The 23,676-nt window shown below is 31.8% G+C and overlaps 1 protein-coding gene across 6 annotated transcripts in view; it reads right to left on the bottom strand.

Moving 5' to 3' along the window:
• LOC143255228 (inactive rhomboid protein 1-like) overlaps positions 1-23,440 on the bottom strand; it is an 82,254-nt gene extending 58,814 nt beyond the window's left edge. The window contains exons 1-5 of one of the 6 annotated variants that reach the window (XM_076510559.1): positions 23,298-23,440; positions 17,344-17,521; positions 7,564-7,793; positions 4,084-4,201; positions 915-1,103 (exon numbers count right to left, since the gene is read on the bottom strand). In XM_076510559.1, the coding sequence (XP_076366674.1) occupies positions 915-1,103; positions 4,084-4,201; positions 7,564-7,775 (519 nt within the window). In that variant the 5' untranslated portion in view covers positions 7,776-7,793; positions 17,344-17,521; positions 23,298-23,440. Of the gene's footprint in view, positions 1-914; positions 1,104-4,083; positions 4,202-7,563; positions 7,794-8,008; positions 8,131-8,176; positions 8,244-9,136; positions 9,260-17,343; positions 17,522-23,297 lie in introns of those variants that run through there. The other 5 variants (XM_076510560.1, XM_076510562.1, XM_076510563.1 and 2 more) reach the window with 5 other exon arrangements.
• Positions 23,441-23,676: the final 236 nt, after the last annotated feature.

The following is a 23,676-nucleotide window of genomic DNA, read 5'->3' as shown; positions in this document are numbered from 1 at the left end:
AATTATATACTGAAAACTAGAGGTAAGCAGAAGTTCCACAGCATAGTGAAATTTACGTTTCTAATATATTCTAACTTAGAGTTTAAATATAAGTAGTAAACCAGTAATTAAGCTATGCAAGTAAGCTTGTAGAGTAAATCAGTCTTACATACCTTGATCTGTCTTATCAGTCACGTATACTGAATTACATAACACAAGAAAGTTATTTTTTTTTTTATACAGTCACAGGCAAATTAGCATGGCATTTCCTTAGGCTCATACAGTCATCACAGTGCTCAAGCACGCAGAGATGTTAGGGAAGAAATAAACTAATTTGTTACAGTTTATATCGAGCAGACTTTTGAATTCTTTTCACCAGATATTTTAAAATAATTTACCAACAAAAGAACAACAGTGCCACAATATATATAAACCTTTTGATGTTCATACATAAGTATGAAAATTCAATTTAGTACTTATTGCTCTTTAATAAATAATTATCTTAAAAGGTTAAGTATGAATCATAGACAGTCACCGATTCACTAAACAAAATTTGAAAATATTAAACATTAATGAAGTTATGTAATTACATTAGTTTTATGTTTTGCATCAAACTTCTGGAAGTTATTTAACAATCACGTGTCAACTTGCAAAACTATTTTGAGTATGCTGACAAAATTGTCAAGCTAAAAATGAGAGCATAAAAATGTAATATTTTTGTTTGTTTGCTGTAGTTTTTAAACTTCATATTATTCCAAAACAAGTTTAACATTTTGTAATGCAATAGATAGTATATGAAATAATTCATATCTTAGTTATCAAATACTTGAAAAATTAAAGTTATATGAAAAAATAGAGCAAAATTATATTTTTACGTAATCACAGGAACTCCAACAGTAAGCTTCTGGTGTTAAGAAAATGAATGATCAACTCACTTGAGAAAGATATCTCAAGCCATTCAAAGTCATTTTATAAACAGGATCCTTGTGAATTGTATATTCATCTTCCATGTGAGGTATATCTTTGCTTATGTTTTCTGAATGGTCTACTACATCAACTCCTGCTTCAGCAGAGGCTAGGACGGACTCAGATACTAGTTGCTCTCTTCTTGTTTCATAGTACTTCTATTAAATGCAAAATTTAAACATTACATATTAATAAATATGCTTTATATGATTTGAATAAATGTATTTTTCACATGCAAGCTGTAATTTAATCTTTCATTAAATGTTTTTATCCAAATTGGTTAAGCCTAGGGTAAGCACACTTTTTATAAAATTAACTGAGAGTAAATAGGCTTCTTATAAATATACATACATACATACTGCTATTACTAATCCAACTGGATTTCTATATAAATCTGATGATGAACTGCTGAGAATGATTTATAAAAGGTCAACAACTGCCACAAATTAGATGGGGTCAAAATGCTATAAAGGTAAGGAGTCCACAAATTTTAGATGAAGTTACTGAATATCTATCACTAGTGGTACAGAGTTGAAATACTACAGCCTAGTTAGGTTTTTCAATATTCATATGTAAATTCATTCTGGGTAATATGGCAATCAAATGGATAACCGATAGGCATCTTACTTATTGCATCAGTTCATATAAATTTTGAAACATTTTTAAAAGGAAACCACACATCAATCAATTAAATCAATAATTTAAAAAAAAAAATCCATAAACATTTATTGTGCATAATATTCTGTGTCCACAGTTACAACTAGGATGTATTCTCATTACTTTATAATTTCTAAGGGATTACAAATTCAATTTTACCATCCCATATTCTAACATTTAAAAATCACAATTGTTAGCCAAAACTCAGTGACTGTGGACATAATGGAAAAAATTCTCACAATATCATTTCTCGTCTATCACTAGTGGTACGGAGTTGAAATACTACAGCCTAGTTAGGTTTTTCAATATTCATATGTAAATTCATTCTGGGTAATATGGCAATCAAATGGATAACCGATAGGCATCTTACTTATTGCATCAGTTCATATAAATTTTGAAACATTTTTAAAAGGAAACCACACATCAATCAATTAAATCAATAATTTAAAAAAAAAAATCCATAAACATTTATTGTGCATAATATTCTGTGTCCACAGTTACAACTAGGATGTATTCTCATTACTTTATAATTTCTAAGGGATTACAAATTCAATTTTACCATCCCATATTCTAACATTTAAAAATCACAATTGTTAGCCAAAACTCAGTGACTGTGGACATAATGGAAAAAATTCTCACAATATCATTTCTCGTCCATGTCTAGTTACTAATGGTGATATTTCTAGTTCAGCTTGTAAACAAAAACATCATTTTATGATTTTACATATCCTCTAGTAATTCTGTTATCTATAACAAAATGACTGCATACATTAAAATATTACAAAATTTTATATTCATAAGTGTTTGTTTTATAAATACATGGAAATGCCTATATTTCATGGGAAATATATATAAATAACTGATTTCTTAAAAGTATGCAAACTTAATGAAATCACAAAAAGTAATTTATCATACAGAACATACCAATGTTATGTTTAAAATGTTTTTAATTATTCATCCTAAACTGATGGAGATTATTTTACATAGTTGAGTTGATACAATGAGTTATTCAGTATTTTTGGCTTGATATATAAACTTAAGATTTACATAAATTTTGAAAACTTGCCAAACCTCAGATATTTTTGAGATTGTATTCAAAAGTATCATGAATAACAAGGATGCCCAAATGATAATTCATCATTGCAAAAACGGCTCGTTTGGGTTGAGAAAATATTTTACACAGAAGAGCGAACAATGTTTGCGAACATCGTCAGCTTCCTGACGATGACCGAAGAAGGTCGAAACGTTGTTCGCTCTTCTATATAAAATATTTTCTCAACTCAAACGAGCCGTTTTTGCATATAAATTTCTCAACAAGTGGGTTTCTCGACATCACTGATAATTCATCATTGCATTCTAATCATCTTAAAGATGTGGTTTTCTTAAATGCTGTTTTTTTTTTTTTGTTTTAAATATTTCTTGTAAGTTTGGTTCTGAAACTGGCTTCATCAGTTTATAAACTTAATTTTTAGGTCTGATTACATTATTAGGTTACTTCTGATGAATAGTTATTTATAATACGAACTATTTCATCCCAAATAAAACAAATTAACTTAAAAGCCATTCTGTTTGCTCACTGATTGCAGAAAATGATGAAAAGGAAAAGCAAAATCGTATTCATTTTATGTACAACGTTTACAAAGGAAATTAAAAAAACATATTTCATCTTAAACATCTCAGACTTTATTCACAAACAAACCTACATGTTTCAAACAGGTCTGATTTGAGTTTACAAGAAAATCAAGGAAATTAATCAAGCAAATGCTTCAGTCACAGAATCTCTATCACAATAAAGAATTGGTTTGGTTTGTTTTCAATTTTGCACAAAGCTACACAAGGGCTATCTGCACTAGCTGTCCCTAATTTAGCAGTGTAAGCCTAGAAAGAAGGCAGCTAGTCATCATCACCCACCACCAACTCTTGGGTTACTCTTTTATTAAAGAATAATGGGATTGACCGTCACAATATAACGCCCCCACGGCTGAAAGAGCAAGCATGTTTGGTGTGACAGGGATTTGAACCTGCGACCCTCGAATTACGAGTTGAGTGCCTCAACAACTTAGCCATGCCAGGCCTACACAACAAAGGAACCTTCTAAACTATATGTATCTACAGTGATCAAAATCAGCTTCTTTAAAAATTACCAAGCAAAAAAGACATACTGTAGTATGAAGCCAGGCACATTCACTGTCACTAATGTAGAAGTTTAACTGTCTTACAAATGTTTACATTATATATATTATGTTTACTCAAAATACACCAATCTTAATTTTCTTCCCAAACCTAATTTTGTTATCTTTTCTACATTACTGTATATTTTTATTGTTTGGCTCAATCAAGAGTCCAGCTAAAATTTATGTCCTAAATGATATACAAATGTCTCACTCTTTTGGTCTTTTTATAAAAATATAACTACACTTACATATACACGAGACATACTTCTGTCTAACATACATTTATAAAACTACAAATTCTGTATACCTTGAGGCCTCCACACCTCCGACTGAGCATCCTATTGCGTCTATTAGTCCACCTCTTCTCTTCATTATCATCGTGGTCATTAAGACCAAAAAAGGAAATTGTTTCCCTTTGAACATACCTACATGTAAAACACAACAATTTATTTTTATTATTTTGAACTTCCAAAGCTTACTGCCACTAAATGTTTACTTTTGTTTAACAACAACAAAAGAAAAATTAAATTTTTTTTTTTTACTTGTTTAAACTTTCTTATATCTCTTAAGTTTGGTTCATTTTGTGTAGCTAAGTTTCATGTATTTCACAATTTACATATTTTATATTGATTAATATAAAGCTTGCCTTTTGTGAGTAAAGTTTTTAAAAGTACACCAAAATCTTTCTAACAAAAAAAAATGTTTTTTTTGTTGTCTTTTTCCAAAATATACATAAAAGAGTTTTATTCATTCCTTTCTATACCTAAGTTTTATGAAAACAACACAAGCTTTTGTTAAAACTTCACAGAGGATATAAGCCTATGGATATTTTAAAAAAATCCTTGAGTGCATGTTCTTAATGTAAATATTTAAAACTTATGCATGTATCATATAAATATGTTTTATCAAAATTAATTTTAGGTTAAAAATAATTCTTAAGATTTTCTGCAACAAATTTTAAAAAATGCACTTAATGAATTTCACATAATTCATTAAAGTCCATGAATGTTTTATATGTTTGCTTAAAAACAATAAAGTTGTCAGATATATTGTTTCATCTTAAAAAAAATTTTTTGATGACCAAAAGAAATAGTACCAAAATAAATTATATTTAAGATATACCCATGGAAGAAGTAAGCCTCAGATTTTTGTTGTAGTATGTAAAAATTTCCAAGCTACATAGAGTTTTTATAAAAAAAATACTGAAATCTTAATAATACAGATTTCTGGGATAATACTAAAGTACACTGGACTAGTATGCAAATACTCAAATAAACCAATTACAAAAACAGTAACATTAGGAAGTAAATCAGTGATAGAAATAATGAAATAATTACATTCACTCAAGGGAAAGCTATCGGGAAGATTACATTCCCTCATGAATAATTTTGTTTTAACCGTGCAATATGTTCACTTTCACTAATCATAAATAGATATGGATGGATCAGGCCTTCTCAATTGGGAAAGCTAATGGAAAAATGAAATTCCTCAAAGTTAAACTCAATGGGAATGTGGGAACATAAATATCATAAAATATCTATGCGAGAGAAAAATTAAATAGTTTCCCTTCATATATATTTATAAAAGTTGATTTTAAAAATAAAATATTTACATGATATTTTATTAACCTAGTTTAATAAGTATGTGTGTGTGTGTGTGTGTGTGTGTGTGTGTGTGTGTGTGTGTGTGTGTGTACAGTACTGTGCAAAAGTGTCAGAACAAAGTCAAAAATTTGATTTCAGGTTATTTTCAAAAGAACAATGGAAGATACATCACAGGTGGAAGATCAATTTTATTAATCTCCATATTTAGTATAATAGAAACTCACTGGAAGTGATGAGTTCTGTAAAGTGTTAATATTTTATCTCCATTTGCTTTCATAACTGCAGGCAGTTTTTCAGGCATTGTTGAACATATTTAATCAAAGTATTCTTTGGGATTATAATCAAAATGTTGCTTATATAAATTTGCTTTGAAAGTAACTTCTGATTTGTCAAGTTTTTGATCTATCAAACCTCAGATATGCTCAAATGGGTTGAAATCAGGGCTCTTTGAGGCCAATTGCATCATTTGAATGATTTCAGTAGTATTTTTCTTACCTAAGTAATTTCTGCATAGATTAAACAAGTGTTTGGTGTCATTATCTTCTTGGTAGCAGAATCCCTTACCAATAATATTCAAACCACTGGGCATACCATGATGCATCAGTAATTGAGGGTACTTCCAAATATCTCCTGTTGCTTCAGCAGAAAAACACCTCCAAACTATTACACTGCCTCTCCAATACTTCATCATAGGTACCATGCACTGAGGTATCTTTCACCTTTCTTCCACCAGACATACAACTTATGCTTTGAACCATATATTTTAAACTTGGACTCATCTGTCCATAACATACTTTTCCAATCAAAAACAGTCCAGTTTTGGTACTTTTAGCAAATTTTGCTTTCTTGACAATATTTTCAGTTCAAAGTAAAGGTTTCTGACTGCTACAAGATCTAATATTCCACTATTGTCAAGTCTTCTTGACACTATAGATTTAGACACTTTTCTGTTATTTGATATATAGTTTATCTCAAACTTGAGGTCAGTGGCATTCTGCATAAATGAAGATACTTAACATCAGTATTACTGCATTAGATGTTCTGCCTCATCGTTTCCCATTCTCAAATTTACCTGTTTTGGTCTTGCAACATAGGATGTACTAGACCATGTTTGGGAAGCATTTCAAGTCTGCAGCAATCTGTTAAAGAATCAAACCTGCATCAAGTAGAGCTTTTACACAAATTCTCTGCTGTACCACAACTCTCAACACATCTTGGGCCATGGCATGACAAAAAATTACTATATATAGTGTTAAACACTGTTTTTACCAATGTTTATTTGTGGAGTGCTATTAAATTGATTTTTTCTAGCATATTCCTGTACTGAATGCAAGCTTCATTCTTTAATAGTTAAGACACGGCATAGGGTACCATGACAGTTATTTCTGACCCTAAATTTGATCATATTAATTTAAGTAAAACCCTTATGCAGGTCCTTGGCACAAGCATACTGGAATTCTAAACAACAAGTATTCTCATCCTGGCTCATTCAATTCTCAAGAGGGATCAGTGAAGCAATATCACAGCATTAATATTAAGATTTTGTAATGTCCTGGAAGCATCAGCCCCATAAAATGGTAAGAATGAAAATATATTCATTTGTCCTAACCTTTCTGCACAGTGCTATATGTTATCTTTTCTTATACATTTCCACATTTCTTGATCAATCAGCACCAAACTTGACACAGTGATATAGTGTGAAACAAGAAAGGTTAGACCTCCCACATATAAATTCAAGTCTAATCTTGGAAACATTACCAACGTTGCATATACCTCAACAATAGAATTAACTGTGTAGCCATTGTTGTTAAAACTCTTGAATATAGTATGTCTTTATTTTCAGTATTCATAATTTATTTTTTATTGCACTTTTAATGTTTCTTATATTAAGTGGAAAAAAAAATTGAAGAAAATTTACTATCCTTTGTTATAAAGGACCATTTATTTCACCTATCCAACAGATGGGTTCTCTGGCTAGTTCCACACAATTTCTTTCACTTACAAAATGTGTACTTGCAGATAATAAAACAATCAAAAACATGAATCATTCTGCCATATTATGTATATTAATCCATATCTCAGCACTACTGCATTATAAAAGGGGGTGATTTATTCTGAAGTAAACAAATCTTATTTCAAAGTAAAGAGTTCAATGAACAATAACTGCAAAACTTAAAACTTACTTTTTGAAAGATCTGGATTGTGCTAGAGCCTTCTGCTTCATGGACTGATACCCCCAAACTGGCCTTTGTTCATCCAAGTAATGTTGTGCAGGTGGCCTTTGCAACACAATGTTCTGATTATTTCCACTGTCCATGGGGTTTTCAGTAACTTTTAAAACATTTTGTGAATGTTCTATTTGTTCAGTGTCTTTTTCACATGCCGTCTGATCCATTTTGTGACACAGTGTCAGCTGTAAATTGAATACAATAAATGTTACCAAAAACTAAATGCAACACTACTAATCAAATAACATACACAGCATAACTGGAAAATTAACATCTTTAAACAATTTATGTCTGATGAAACTGAAGTTATGTAAGTATATACTATAAGCTATTCCAGAGAAAATCAACTTGCATTTCCTATTAAATTACTGATAACATCTCACAGTCAACTCTTACATACTATTTTAGATATTTCAATGCTGAAAGCTGATCACAGCATATATATATTATGACAAAAACAAGGATATCAAAATGCACTTGTACAAATTGAATTACACAGGACAAATATGCATCACAAAACACAATACATATACATTTTGCACTGTGTGCAAATAGAACTGTTAGTTACCTTGACTACACATTGATAGATTGTAGTCATGTGAACACTATATTACTAAAATAGCAGAACACCTTTAACAACAATTTTCTTATCAGGTACATTAATCTAAGTCGTACTATCTACACCTGTACTGCTGATAATTATTTATGCTTTATTTCTTACATGCTGATACTTAACAGAAGTGTGTGTGTGTGTGTGTGTGTGTGTGTTCTGAACTTAATATATATCAAAACACACAAACACATTAACATGTTATATTTACATTAAATTATGGTACTTCAACTTGCATATAACAACATTATTATAAAGAGATTGCATGATTCTGCAATATATCTGATATAAACAAATATAAAAAACTGCAGCAGACCCATTTTAATGTCTAACACATAAAACAAAATTATGACAACAGGATTAATACAATAAAAGAATAAATGTAAGTATATAAAAAAATAATGCCCTATTTAATTCATATAACAGTTATAATACAAAAATAATTTTGTACCAAAAAGTGGATACATTAACAATTGCAGAGTATGGTGCCTCCTCACTAAGAAGCTAGCTATCATTGTACATCTTTAAAATCATTAAGGATGCTGTTTTATAGATTAGTTTTGGTAAGTAGGCATTACAAGTATGATCAATAAGTATGTTTTCTACATTGAAGAATAAGATTTTTCTCAATAGGAAGAATGTAGCCTTCACTGAAAGTGTAAATGAATTGTTACATTGTAATTTAAGGTTGTGTTACAAATACTAAACTTTTCACCAAAATTAGAATTGGTATATTCATACTACTTAACTGTTACAATTAACTTAACTCAAGAGCAAAATGAATGCTAACTACATCAGTGCATGAACATTTTAATTGAGTATTTTAACATGAAAGCAAAGGCATAGATTTAAACTACTGGTAACTCAGAGCAAAGTTAACATCTTCCTCCTAAATATTTATTACAGATAGATGCTTACCTCTCTTAACAACTGAGAACTATAACGTCACATGGAACTTCCACAGAATTTCTTGCACATGTCACAAGCCTTGAAAAAACTACCATCCCTACATTTGTCTATGTGTATAGCACCAACCTATGATGTTACTGTCATAATGTTGTAACTATCAACCAACAGGATAGTGGCATGCCCTCCATGCAAAGTAATTTAAAGCACTAGCACATGATCATAGGCTTACCCTTAATGAAAAAGAAAATGCACAAGAAGTAGGGAGAAAGAGTAGAAAGATGGTGAAGAGAGGTAGGTATCTACCCGAAATATATTTTCATGCAAGGAAAATGTTAATTTTAGAAAAGCCACCTACTTCTTTGTACCACTAAAAGCTACAATCCCAAACTGAAAATGGTGTAGGAACCAGTGAGAGCCAAGTACAAAGATAATACCCTTCTAAAAAGGCAAGAGGGAAATTGAATCATACCCTATTTACACTTGGTGATCCCTAGTGAAACAGCACTTGGTGAGAAGCCACATCCTACTCAAACAGGGAATACTCTTTGCCTAATTTGTTTTTCTTCATTCAATGATATACTATATGTGCATTACTCATATTTAGAGTAAAATATATTAAATAACTTCAGTTGCAGTGGTAAAAAAATTCATAAAGATGAGTGGAACATTAAAATATGTAGTGTGGTTAAGGATCTCTTCCATCCCATCTTGGTGATATATTTATAAGGCATTGTAACTGAGAGTTGGAATAATGAGGAGTTTTTACCTATATACCAAAGCAAATAAAAATCCAACCTGGCTGGATAAACTCAGAGATACTGTTATGCCATATGCTGAACTACCCTTCCATGGATCATTCCAGTCCTACCACCTCTCAAATGAGTGGTTGGCCCAAATGATTTGTTACTTAAGGGGGAAAAAACCATTAGCAGAGGAAACTCTCCACATGAACATAACTAGCAGCTTGAAACTGGGAAATTAAGAGTTCTCCCGAGCTTCACTAGAAGAATGGGGAGGAAAAATACATGTTGGAGAGAACAATAGAAAGCATGCATGAACAAATGTCATCAGGTACAACAATTTAGAATTAATTCCTCACCAAGAGAAAGTGTTCTGGATCAGCATGACTATAGACAGCAAACTGTCTTTTTTTGTAAAAGGAATGGAAACACCCATGTTCTTCACTCCTCCCATGCTTGAATGCAGATTTCTGATAAGTATTCCCTGCAAGGTAACATTGACCACTTGGCCAGTTATGATGACACTAAGCAATAAAGAACATAAGGTGCAATTCCTCATTTAACATTTGTTCCGATAGCTCTTGTCTCCTCCTATTTTGTTTGTTTTTATTTTTATCTATACGCACATTTTTTAATTTTTTTTTACTTCAGATGAACTTGGAATTAGTTGGAGTGCATATAAACAATCACAATACATGCATGGAGGTATCATGAAAGGCACAAATGACATAGAGATGACTGTAAAACACAACAAGCAGAACTCAGCACACTAGAGCATATGGGCAGACAGAAAAACAGGAACTAGAGGAATGTGCAAGGCAGATGAGCTGGCAAACCCTAACAGTTAAAGTGTAAGATAAGAGGACTAGTGCCAAAAAGAGGAAGCTTGCAAGGAAAAAATAGGTGATAATCGTTTTTGTGAAAAGATGCATTCCAAGCAAGATAGCAATAAATAGTCTATACAGAGCACAGGAGACAATTATATTTAGAATGATCATACAGTGAGGAAATAGTGGAAAGGGAAGAGAAAACATCTGATTTCACATCCAAGCAGTCAGAATTTTTAGAAGTAATGGTTTGGAAGTAGCATTAACCAATCCCTACAATAGAGAGTGAGGAAGAAACTCAGGGTGTAAATGTCCAAATGCCAATGAACACAAGCAAGGAGAAAAAGTAAATATGGTCTGAGAGGCATTAATAAAAAGAGCAAGCGACCAAATATTTAAGAAGAGGCAAGTAAAAGCTGAGAGAACCATACAAAAGGTCCCAGTCATGAAGAAGGACTAGTTAAGATGGGCAATGAACAAAGGCTTTAAAAGAGGTCTTACCATTTGGTAAGAGTTGAAAAGTTATGGACAACACAGCCTATCAATCTGAAATGGCCAAAATAAGCCCTTGTTACAAAGACAGATAAAGAAAGAAGAAAAATGTACAGAAGTAAGATGACCTGGCTGAAGAGAATAGAAGAAAGAACTGGGACAGCAAGCAATTCATTTCAATTGACAGAGGACTATGATAGAGACCTAGAAGATTGAAAGACAAGCTATACTGTAGGGAAATTACATACATCTTCTCAAAATGGACCTGATAAATTTTATGCAAGCATATGAAGCCTTTATATCTTGACATGAAAAATGGATGACTGAAGTTGAATGAGGTAAGTAACAGTTATAAAACATTGATCTGAAAAATTCCCAAAATAGAAAAAAATCTGATGGAAGGACAACTTAGTGGAAAAGATCTCACCAAATGAAGCAATCTGCCATCAGATTAAATATCCCAAGAACATTATATGTTGTAAGATGAAATCAATTACTGTAGATTAGAGTGAGAAAACACAGGTCCTAAGAACAGGCTAGTGGTTGACTGAAGTAATGACTGAAGTTATTTGAGTGGATCATCACAACATGACCTGACAACCAAAGGGATAAGTATGGTCAGTTGCAATCCTCTCCATAAAGTTATACAGAAAAGAATCCTTTGGTCATCAGTCCTCAAAGAGAAAGGTGATATTGAAAATCACCCTCCCAACCACAAGAAAAAAAAACAAAAAATGAGGCATCAGTGTAAAGATGCAAGTCAGGCCAAAGGGGAAACTGTATATGTTGGAGTAATTGAGCCACCATTACAAAGGGTTGTATAGAGGAAGGTAGAGATACAAAGGTGAATAAAAGATTGCAAGACATGTTCCTATGATCCTGTTGAAGGTCATGGTTTATATCAAAGAAAGAGTCCATAAATGTAAGAGAAAAATATCAAAATCCACAAACCATGAATATAAAAATACAAAATTAGGCAAGAAAAACCTCATATGGATAAGAAACTGAGTGGGAATCAAAACAAACTTGGAAAATAAGACAGCCAGCCCAAACAAGTAACCTTTCAAAGAATGGAGGTAGCAATTTTCAATATTCTTGTTAAGACATGGCAAGAAGGCAGCAGACAACCATACAGCACAAATGAAGGAAGGCATTTGAAACATTTAAATTAGTTAAATAACCTGGGAGAGAGGGCCCAAAGAAGATTGAGAAAGTCATCTAACTGGTATTGATGAGCAATGAGGAAGTGGTTAAGAAACAAGTCAATGACAGGGTGCTAAATTACTGACTACATGAGAATGACAAAAAGGAAATGACTTGAGTGTGATGGCAGAGGTTATATAACTTTCACCACCAACAAAGAGGATGTTACTTCCTGTAGATGAAGAAGTAAAGAATCAGTGGGAAGAGAACTGGAAAGAGAATGATGAGACAAAAGAGGTGGAAAATGAAATGATAAGAAAAATGTGTCAAACTTCAAAGTCACTGGAGAAGGAAGATGACAGAATGGTATAGTGGAAGAGGTGAGCACAGTCAAGACCAGAACCAAAGATCAGTTCTAAAGAAGAGTCATTGTTGAAAGTGGAGAAATGGAAGTGAGAAAAGGAACAGGAAAGAGGTAGCCTAACATGACATTCAAGGATAAGTGGCAGATGGAGAACCACTAAGTTGAAAAATCAAGGAAACAACAGAAGATTGTAGATGAGTACCCTTAGTTTTGAGTTTCAAGAAGTTAGAAACACTCCCAAAAACCAGATCTGTAAGCAAATAGGCAGATATAAGAGAAAGGGATACACACACCCAAGAAAAGTACCTCAACCAGAAAGAAAGGACACAAGATTGGAAAAAAAAAAAAATAAAAGGCACAAGAACTGAGGCAGTAACAAAGGATTCAAAAAGACAAGTAGAACAAAAACATGTGACAATGAATTTCATGAAGTAGAACAACAAAAAAAAGTCATTATGATATACAGACAGGTAAAAAGATATGACATACATGATTCACAAGTGTAGTAATTAAAAAATAAATACTTGTTCCTCATCAGGGGATGAAGAGACATAAACACAAAATGAAGATGGAAAAGCTGATCAAAAAGCAAAGCAGGCACCGCAGAAATAAAAGAAACAGAACAATGACGGATTTAAAGTGGAGAAAAAACAAGCAGAATGGAATGAATGACCTCATACATAAAACTTGAAACATCATCAATGAAACAATGACAAAAGTAGTGTGGGAAATAAAAAAGGAAGGCAGTTGATTAAGTTGACTATAAGCTGAAAATACTTAGAAAAAAAACTGTCTAAACACAGGCAGTGCCAAGGAAAGAATGATCCCATGATCATGTTCTAGCATTCACAGTGATTATCATACATGGAGGTTGTGGTGCCCTCCCATTAATGAAGGAGTACAGCATTATGACAGTTACATAACAAACTAATGCGATACACTTAAATGTGTAGGGGTGGGAGTTTGATTAAGGCTTTCAACAAACAGAAAATTTAAAGGCAGTTGATTGTGAGGTAATAGCTCCTAATGATGTAGAGAAGTAGCTGGTGTTTCTGAAGTAGAATTTTTACCTTGATGCCTTAGCAAATGAATTTAGGGTTAATCTAAATACTTGAGTGCACAAACATTAGGGGATTTGAATGAAATCATATTGATGACATGTACACTCTCCCTATCTCATCTCAACACTAGTTACTATATTCTCATTAGATATCATTGCAGTTGCTTTGCTATTTCAGAGGTGTGTGCCACCCCATCCTCCTAATTTTATTCATGTTAGATGATCTTCCCTACTCTACAATCTAGTATTAAAAAGCCTATATTATGCAGTTTAAAATCTACACCATGTTCCCTCTAAAATCCTGCTTAGCAAACTGACAATGGACTTAAGTGGAAGAACTGCCTGTCACCACCAAATACTTTTTGCTCTTTAAGTCAGTGTAAGATATACTGAAGGTATGTAACAATTTATTTAGAGAAATTGTCCAATAATTTGTTCTTAAGAAATTTCAAAGTGAATTTATGAGCAATTTAATTGCTAGATTAAGTAGTATCTTGTCACTTTGATACCAACAAAAGAAATTATGGTTGTAATATAATGTGTTTCCCTATTTGTTATCTGTCATGTGCAATATTCATACACTAGTTTCATGAAAGTTTAAGAAAGTGTTTCACTTATAACCTTCATAAGGGTAAAAAATTCAATGTGATGGTTGGAAAAGCTTATAGAGAGCTGGAATGACGTCCTAAAATGTGTGGTATTTTTGGTATTTGTTCAATTGACAGAAAGATAGGTTCTTAAGAGTAAGGGATAAGAAATAACTCTACTAATATTTGTCCTAAGACAGTTTGATAGGCCACAGGCCTAGGTCTATATAGATTACAATTATGAGCCTGCAGTGTTCATTTATGATACTAAAGGATTACTTCAAGCTCTACTTCACTGATATTCATTTCCAATGCTGAATTAATATAATATGGAGATATTACAAATAACTTGATGATCATTATAAAATACATCAGTAAAATAGGTCAATCACAAATGAAGTTTTTAACAAACAAGGAGATGGTCAGAGGTACAGGACAAACAACCAAAGAGGAAACCTTGAAAGTTTTAGAAGGAAAAAGCTTATCACTGACAAAGTGCACTAATATTATATTAAATGTTACATCTAGCTTTCCAGAAAAGACTCATGGTGTAAGTGCTCTCTCACAAGAAGCTTCAGGACCCATCATTAGACTTGAACCTACAGAAACACCTTTCAGAGTGTGCTAAAGATTGTTAGATTATAAGAGAAGTTAGATGTCTTATACAAATACAATAGATGCCACTTACTGTGATCACTGATAATGTTATCAGAATTACTAAGTCTTGACTGAACATAAAAATACATAGAAAAAACATTTATTTTAATCATTGCTCCATTTCTTTATCACTTTTTATCACCTTAACTATCTCAAGGTTAAATGACCTAAGGAGGGTTTAACATTAAAATTGGCATGGTTAAGATGTCACTAAGATCTCTTATGATCCTGCATTCCCTTTCCATAACTAGTTGTTCTCATTCCTCCATGAGAAGTGTTAACCATAAGATGGGTTGTGGTTGTCTTTAAGATCTCCCCTATATTCTTGCTTTTCATTTTTATAATTACAGTACAGTTGTTTTCATTTCTTCATGGTACTTCCACATATTTCAATTTTTGTTAATCCTCTTTAACCCTTAAGCAGCAGGAATGTTGTAAGTAGCAGCATCAACTGATGATGGCAGCCATTTAAGGGTTAATAATGGAAGAAGGGCATACAAAACAAAGATCTAACACTTAAAGAAAAAGTTGTCATTTAAGAATGCTATGAAATGAAGCAACACAATGCAACAGTGTAATTAAACATTTTCCGTCTTTTGTGTAAAATAATAAAAAAATACAAAATTGACCTGAAATTGAAAGTAGAGCAAAACAGAGTAAAAACCTACACTGTAAGAAAAAGTGCAGTGGGAAAGATGACCAGGTCAAATAGACATTGAAAGATTGGTTTACCAATTATCTTGAACAAGATGCTAATGTGAGCTGACTGATGATGCAGGAGAAGTGGAAGATCTAGCTACAAAAATGGGAAAAGATAATTTAAGTGAACAGATGGGTGGATTAATTATAGGAAAAACAGGAAAATGTTGTGTATAAATTCACTCATGTTGGATTAAAATTATCATTGAATATTTGCTTGATAATGTTAACAATGTAGAAACAAACTTGGTTTTATTACTGTGCTTTGTCTGAAAATAATTATTTGCTCAAAAATGAGAGTGAAAAAGCTATAAAACTTTAAAGGAACATGTGACAGTCCTATGCTATATATGTCTGTTAACAAAGAAAGGCTTTTGGTGATTGGAAAAAAACAGGAATCCACAGTGTTTTAAAGGTGTGAACAAATTATCCCTTTACTGCTGTCAAACTTGAATGTTTGGATGACATCCCTGATCTTTGATAACTGGTTAATTAAACATGATAATGAGTTGAAATACAATATTGTTCTGCTTGTTGACAACTATAATGCATATGTTGTTCATATATCATTAAAACAGTAAAATTATTTTCATACCCACAAATACAATGTCATTGATACAACCATGCCATCCACCAATTATCCAAGCATGAAAGGCTTATTACTGTCAAAAAATGTGTGCTAGAATCTTACAATATATGAAGGACATGAAACAACTGAGTGCAAATGATTTAGCCAAAAAACTAATTCCCTGAAGAGGCCCTGTATCTTTTAACCATGTCACGGAAGCAAGTGTCCAAAAAGACAATTCAAAACTCTATTTTAATTGTGGGGGGATTCTTGAAAAATGACAATAGAAGAAATTGTAGACAGACTACCTGACATGACTACAAATGATTTTGAAACTTGGATCTCAACTGATCAGAATAGTAAGATTTGTGTTAAAATGATAGAGTCTTATATGTCAGATAGTTTCCTGAACAGGTTTAGAATTGATAGATGAAGAATCTGAAGCTCATAAAGCTGATAAACTTCCAACAGGTGCTGAAATACAAAAGGTGCTCGAGTTTTGTGACTTTGCATATAGTACAGTTTAGATGATTTTCATCACAGTACACATATGAAAGTTTTATTAATGAATTGCATCAAAAAATAATAGACAGTGAACTTTAAATTAATTTTTCTAATTCTTATTTTAACTGTTTTTATCTTCTTCATTTAATTTTAAATATGTAAATAAACAGAGAAATTCAGCTTTCAAACATTTAGGTAGTATATCTGTTACCCTATAAACATTACTGTAGCTACTGAAGTTTTATTTCGTTGATTAACTTTATCATTTGGTTATTGTTATCAATGCAACTGTATTCCAAACAGATCACAATAAGTGGCATCAAGTGTACATGAATTTAAGAGAGAGGATTTCATTTATCTTTGAAGAACCAATAATAAACTTCTTGTAAAACATGATTCAAAAATCACCAATAACAAATGCAAGTTGTCAAATGACACCTTCAGAGAGTACATACTTCCATGAGTTACTAGTAATGGGGATATAGTACCATAAAACTAAAAAATAATGAAAATAAATAAAGGAGGACATTTCCAAATTTCATTCAATTATTTCAGTTTCTGCAATGGATACTTACCTTACCTGGTAACAGCACTCAAGTTCATAGCATGATGGTCCTTTCAAATCTTAATAAAAAGGTATTGAATTTTCTAATCCTGAGGTAGGATAAAAGCTGAAATCCTTGAGCTTCTGCATGCAAATGTGCCCCTTTCAACTAAGCTCCACCATGCTCCTTTTTCAATCAACCTAGAAGTCTAGATATTAACAATAAATTATTACAGAATACTCCCTAGTTGGTTCTTCTTAAATATTTCTTGGAGAAAACAACCTGAAAAACTTTTAAAAAACCTCTCACATTCTTGTTAGACTCCAATATTCTTAATGACTACACCTAAAATTAACTGCTCCCAGGATAATTATTTCCTTCTCAAAAGCAATCCTAATTTCATTCAAAAGTTGCTATTAATCTTTTCTATTTGAACTAACGGTCTACAGTAATTACCAAACATTAATCCCCAACCCCTAAGTCCAATAAATGAAACAACAGAGATTAAAATCCTCTACTATTCTGCTTAAATATCTTCTATTTCAATAATCTGCAACTCAAACTTCCTCTCTCCCAACTATTCTAAATGATCCATCACTACTGAATAACCTATAATTGGGAATTTCACATATATTCAGAAAATAATGACAGAAATTATGTTATAGTTTATCCAACCTTACAATAATTCTTTATTTGAGTCAGTCCTAAGATCATCCCTTATATGTCAAATATTCCTAACATTAGAATAAAATTCAATCTTATCCTTAAATCCCTTCTTAAAATGTTTTGGCCTTCCTATGGTAGCTAAGCCTAACAATTAGGCAACTCTTAGGTTTCCTTAAATTTTGGTTTATTCTTATCTGACATTGTGGGTTAAATTACATCCCAAGAAATAAAATAAATACTTCTTGGCTTGGCATCTGAAATTCACTAAACATGTATGATGCATACATAATTCGTTCTCAACTTTAATTGGCTTTCATAATGAGCAAAGACTTATGTTTTTAACACATCTGTAATTTTAACTTTTTGGTCTTTTAATACCCATAAATAATTTTAAAATAAACATCAAGCTCTCTACTGTATAACTTTGCTAGCAAAATGAATTCCACGAACAATAACAAACATTATATTTTATCTTTTATTTATTTTTATTCAGATTTTTTTTTAAAAAGCAAGTTTCTGTATAAACAAACTTGTAGCTTTAAGTCAGCTAATAAAACCATTAATTTTCTGGGTCTACTACACTAACATGCAAGTTGTAATGAAAGTGAATAATTTAAAAGTTTAAAACAGTAATGTATAATGAAGACAACAATGGTTTATTTACTGGACTTGTCCTTTTACTAAATCTAAGGAGTATAAGCACTTTATATTAACAGCTTTGGAGGAAAAATAATCATATTCATAAACCTTCAAATGGAGTAGCCCTACAACAAGATATTCATTACAAATTACCACATAAGTTTACTTGGTTAATAGACATGGATACTGTGTGGTAGTTCATGCATTAGTGTTTCCTACAATACCTGGAAATTTTCAATGATAAGCAAACTTTATAATTACTGGAACTTTTTTCAACTTGTGTGTCCTTTGTAAAAATTCCTTAATCTAGTACAATCATGTTCTTTACAGCGATTTCTTAAATCAATGTTACTGAGAATAACGGTTTAGAACTGGTAATTATAACTTTTAAGAAACCATTTGATAACATGCCACATACAGAGCTTATTAACATAATTATACTTATATGTGTGGAGAAAATGTTGGTTCATTGAATCAAAAAATGGTGTCTGGACGAAAGCAAGGTATTTTTATAAATAAAATTCAATCAAACTGGAGTTAGAATATGATGTGAACTAGTACACTGAAATATTATTTAAATAATTATAGAATTGTAATCTGTCAATGAATAATATTCATGGAAGTTGTTTAAGCTATGTTAAATAGCTGCATGCAGAAAATTTGGGATATTATATTTAAACTTAAGTTGCTAATATTACTACATATCAGCTAAAATCCCACATTGAGAAGGAGAAGAGTATGGTGCAAGTACTCCACAAAAGCATCTGAAGAATACCCTTGAAAATGAGAGATTCAGATCCAAAGATCATAAGATGGGAACTGCACCACTTCTGAGCCAGGTATACTCTTTGCCAATAGATGGAATGTGCAAGATACAAGTAAAGAAAATATGAGTAGCATACCCAAGTGGGAGATAATGTGGTAAGAAAGTGATCCTAACTAGAAAAAGATATTTTAACTCAACCCCACAAAAGTGAATAAACAAGGATGCATCCCTGGGTGTAGAATGACTAGGGAGTGGTGAACCATACTCAGTAAGTCAACTAGATCCAAAACCTCCTCATGGAGTATCGATATCTGTGTGAGGGTAGGATGAGGATCATACTGTCTTCACTTCAAACCCATGAACAGTGAGATTTAGAAATATTTCGATTCCTAGGTATGGCATAAGAATTAGCTCTGAGCTATTGATCCAGAAACTTGACAGCTGGTATCCAAAGGATATCTATCACATGCAATCAACTCTCCCAACCATGAAACAGGCCAAGACCATACAAATGGCAATAATCTCCACAAAAGAAAGGTAAGGCAGTGCCAAAGACATAACTGGTACAACCCCATATACCACCTATGTGACCTACAATGATAATGGAGAAAACCAAGGGACAAAGATAGACAACCTCAAACTGTGCTATTGTGTAACAACAGTTATTATGTGGAACTCATCTAGCAGGGAGCCTCCAGTGGTCAACCACTCCAGCAGCTTGAAACTGGAAAGTGGCAAGGGCTCCAATACTCCATTTGAAGAAAGGAGGGTAACAATGTGTTGGAGGGTTTGGAGGAACATCATCACAAAACATTTTGAAAAGCAGATCATACCTAGTTATTTGTGAATTTGGTTGCTGTTAGACATACGATGCTAAGCCTTTTAAAGTTTTGTATGTGGAGGACATCAAACAAAATTGTTTTTTTAGTTTGTATATATATATATATATATATATATATATATAGTTTTTTAACTAATTTGTTAAGCTTAGTAACTAAGATGTATTTAGATCTTAAGAAATGTCAAACTTTGAGCAGATCAAAGAAACAACCTACCTGCATGAACTCTTGGTTCAAAAGAATATGGCAGCCTTTTCACAGATTAAAATGAATAAAAAAATCATTAAGAGGACATTCTAAGCTGTTTATTCATTATTCATGTCATATACTGAAGTAAGCATCTACAAATATGGAAAGAAGTGAATGGGGCAATTGAGTCTGATACAGTACATAAGCCATATCTCAGCAAAATTAAAAAATGAGATTCTTATTTTGTATCTCAAGACAGGTGGTATGGGTATTAAAACTTTTATTAAAATAGAGAACAACATTTTGACCTTCTCGGGTCACCTTCAGGTGAACAAGAGTTTGCAAGTAATCGTTGCCGAACACGTCTTAGGAATAAGAGTGCAAACGGATATGAGATTATAGGGGGTGTTGCAGTATATATTAGGTTATTAATTAGCATAGCTATAATAATGTTCCTTTCTATTGGTTTGAGTTGTTGTACAAGTAGGGCTTCTTTGATTTTGCATTTGTTTATGTTTGTTTCCCTACTTAGTACCTGGGTGTTTTCTATAGTTATGTTGTGCTCATTTGATTTGCAGGGTTCAAAAACACGTGACGGTGTTTTGTTGTTTTTTTGTTCTTTGAATCTGGTTTCCATTTTTCTGCTTGTTTCTCCAACATAGAAGTCATGGCAGTTATTGCATTGTATTTTATGAATTATGTTGGTGTTGTATGTGTCAATGTAGTTTTTACATAGTATGGACTTTAGTTTTGTACTTGGTTTTGAGTAAATTTGGTGTTTACTGGAATGTTGTGTTTTGTTATAAGATTTTTTCCAAATGTTGGTTATTTTTTGCTGATATCAGGGATATATGGTATGCAGCAGTGTGAGGTTCTATAGTTTGTTGTTTTTTGGGAATTATTGTTGTTTGTTTGTTTTTGATGTAGGTGTATGTGTATAATTGTTTCAATGGCTTTTAGAGGAAATTTGTTGATGTAAATGGGGTGTTGTTTTATTTTGTTTATTTCACTGTTAGTTTTATAAAGTGAGCATAGTTTTGTGTGGCCGTATTTATTTGGTTTCTTAAGAGGTTGAATTTTTGTTTGGTTTCATGTGCCAAGTCCCAAAGAATGTATAATCCAGTGTGGGTGATTTTGCTATGAATTTCTGTTTTGAATTGTGTATTACTTTATATACTAGCTTTTGAATGTTGGTAATATGAGTTCCTAATTTATACAAAACTACAGATGTATACTGAAATCACAAACATCTAATTTTACACAGTGCTGCATTCAACATGCGATGTGACTCACTAAAATATATATTTGGATGTCTTATTTTAATATTCATTTTTAAATTTAGAAATTAATTCATATATAACACTAAAGTTTGAATTATAATCTATAATTCTAAACTTAACAAAAATTCATCAAATAGTTCAATAAAATTTTGAATGTAAGTCAACAAACACAATGACATGGCCTTTGACTCATGACCCGATGCAAAAAGGTTAATGCAAATAAATTTTTATAAACAAAAGGAAGAAACATCAGATTGGATATATCATATCTGTCCTACACATAGCATATCTAGAAATTCCATGGATTTTAATGTAAAATCACTTGTAATTAATTTATCTTTCTTCATGCTCTTCTGAGCATGTATCAGCAACAAGTTCAGCAATTCTATGAAATATGAATATCAGTATAATCCAATAATACATCATGTTTCAATACAGTGGTTAAGCTTGCAGTCTCCAAGAGAAATAATACTAGTAACCATAAAACCAGACAGCTCTATTATCATATTTCTACAATCTACCACATGCATCTCAACCAATGAAAATAATTGTGTAAAATGAAAACAAATGCACATAAGTGACAATTATACATCTTTTTTTGTAGCTATGCTAGATTTCATAACAGCATATCTTGAGAAGAATCCCAATGAAGTGATATCCTGTGAATTGATTTATACCATGAACTTTAAAACATTTACAGATGCATCTAAGAGTTCAGAATCACAGTATAAATTTTCTACAGCTCAATCTAAAAGAATTTACTGATAAACAAAGAATATTTTGATTCTAACTGAACTATTACTATAAACTACTTTTCCAAAATGTGCAAAATGCTTTATAAATATAGTTGGTTTTGAAGGTGTGGTTCTTTTTATTTATCATTATGATTATTTATTAAGTTCAATGGATGAGAGGAATAGCCTCGTCAGACCAAGAGGTCTCCCTTGCTGTCCTTAGATGTTCTGTTACTGAAGGTTCTTTATTCCAATCAGAACTTTTATTTTTGCAGTTAATTAAACTTCTAGAAAGTTTTACCAACTTATATAACATTGTTCATGAAGATCTGTTCCATGCATATGAAGTAGTGCAGCAATACTTCACAAAGTTAATTCAACAAGTGGAAGACAATGAGAAACAAACAACTGTAAATACCTTTGTTTTCTACTTTAAAAATGTTCCCAAATTAATTGCACATAACTTGAGGCTTGTTTTATCTTTTGCATTTTCAATATTTGTATTTAATGCTTTTGTTGAAAGAATATTTTCCTTAATGAATAATACAAGGAGAGAAGTAAGGAACTAACTATACCAAAGCTTTAAGTTAAGGCACATTTCCAAGACTGAAGAAGTGTTGTTATGTATGAAATGATTCAGAACAATAAAGAACTTAATGCTATATCAATAATAGTATAATGTAATATTACTGGTATTAATAATTACTAATAGTGTTAAGATTATTATTAGTATTACCAGCACTAGTACTAATACTAACAGTACTATACAATAACCAGCTGTTTTTAAATTTAGCGCACAAAAACGTCAAAATCTCTAAATTTTCGCACAGTGAATAAGCATAATAACTACTTCTTTTAACAAAACACTTACCAAACAGTGACAACACTCCTTTTCCAAATATTTTGAGCAACAACTCCATTAGGTGTTAACCTTTCCACAAACATTTAAGTTTCACCGATAAACATTGCCTTATACACAAACTGGCCATTATAAACTTTAGCGACACCTAGTAAAATTGTTTGTAATCTAGAGTAGTAAAATCAATATTTCACTCTTATAATCATTGGCGCACGTAACCTCGTAAAAAAAACAAAATGTAATTCAATTTCCAGGAACTTTTTCTTACCAGAATAAATAGAAAAGATAAATCAAGTTATAATTTGTGCACGCGAATCCGCAACACCTACGTTATTCTGTCTACAAACTTTTCTCTTTTATTATACACTTACAGGACACGAAAACATTTCAC

This window comes from Tachypleus tridentatus, chromosome 7 (assembly GCF_004210375.1).
Source record: "Tachypleus tridentatus isolate NWPU-2018 chromosome 7, ASM421037v1, whole genome shotgun sequence".
In the NCBI taxonomy this organism is placed as follows: Eukaryota; Metazoa; Arthropoda; class Merostomata; order Xiphosura; family Limulidae; genus Tachypleus; species Tachypleus tridentatus.
This window is presented reverse-complemented; position numbering and strand designations above follow the sequence as displayed.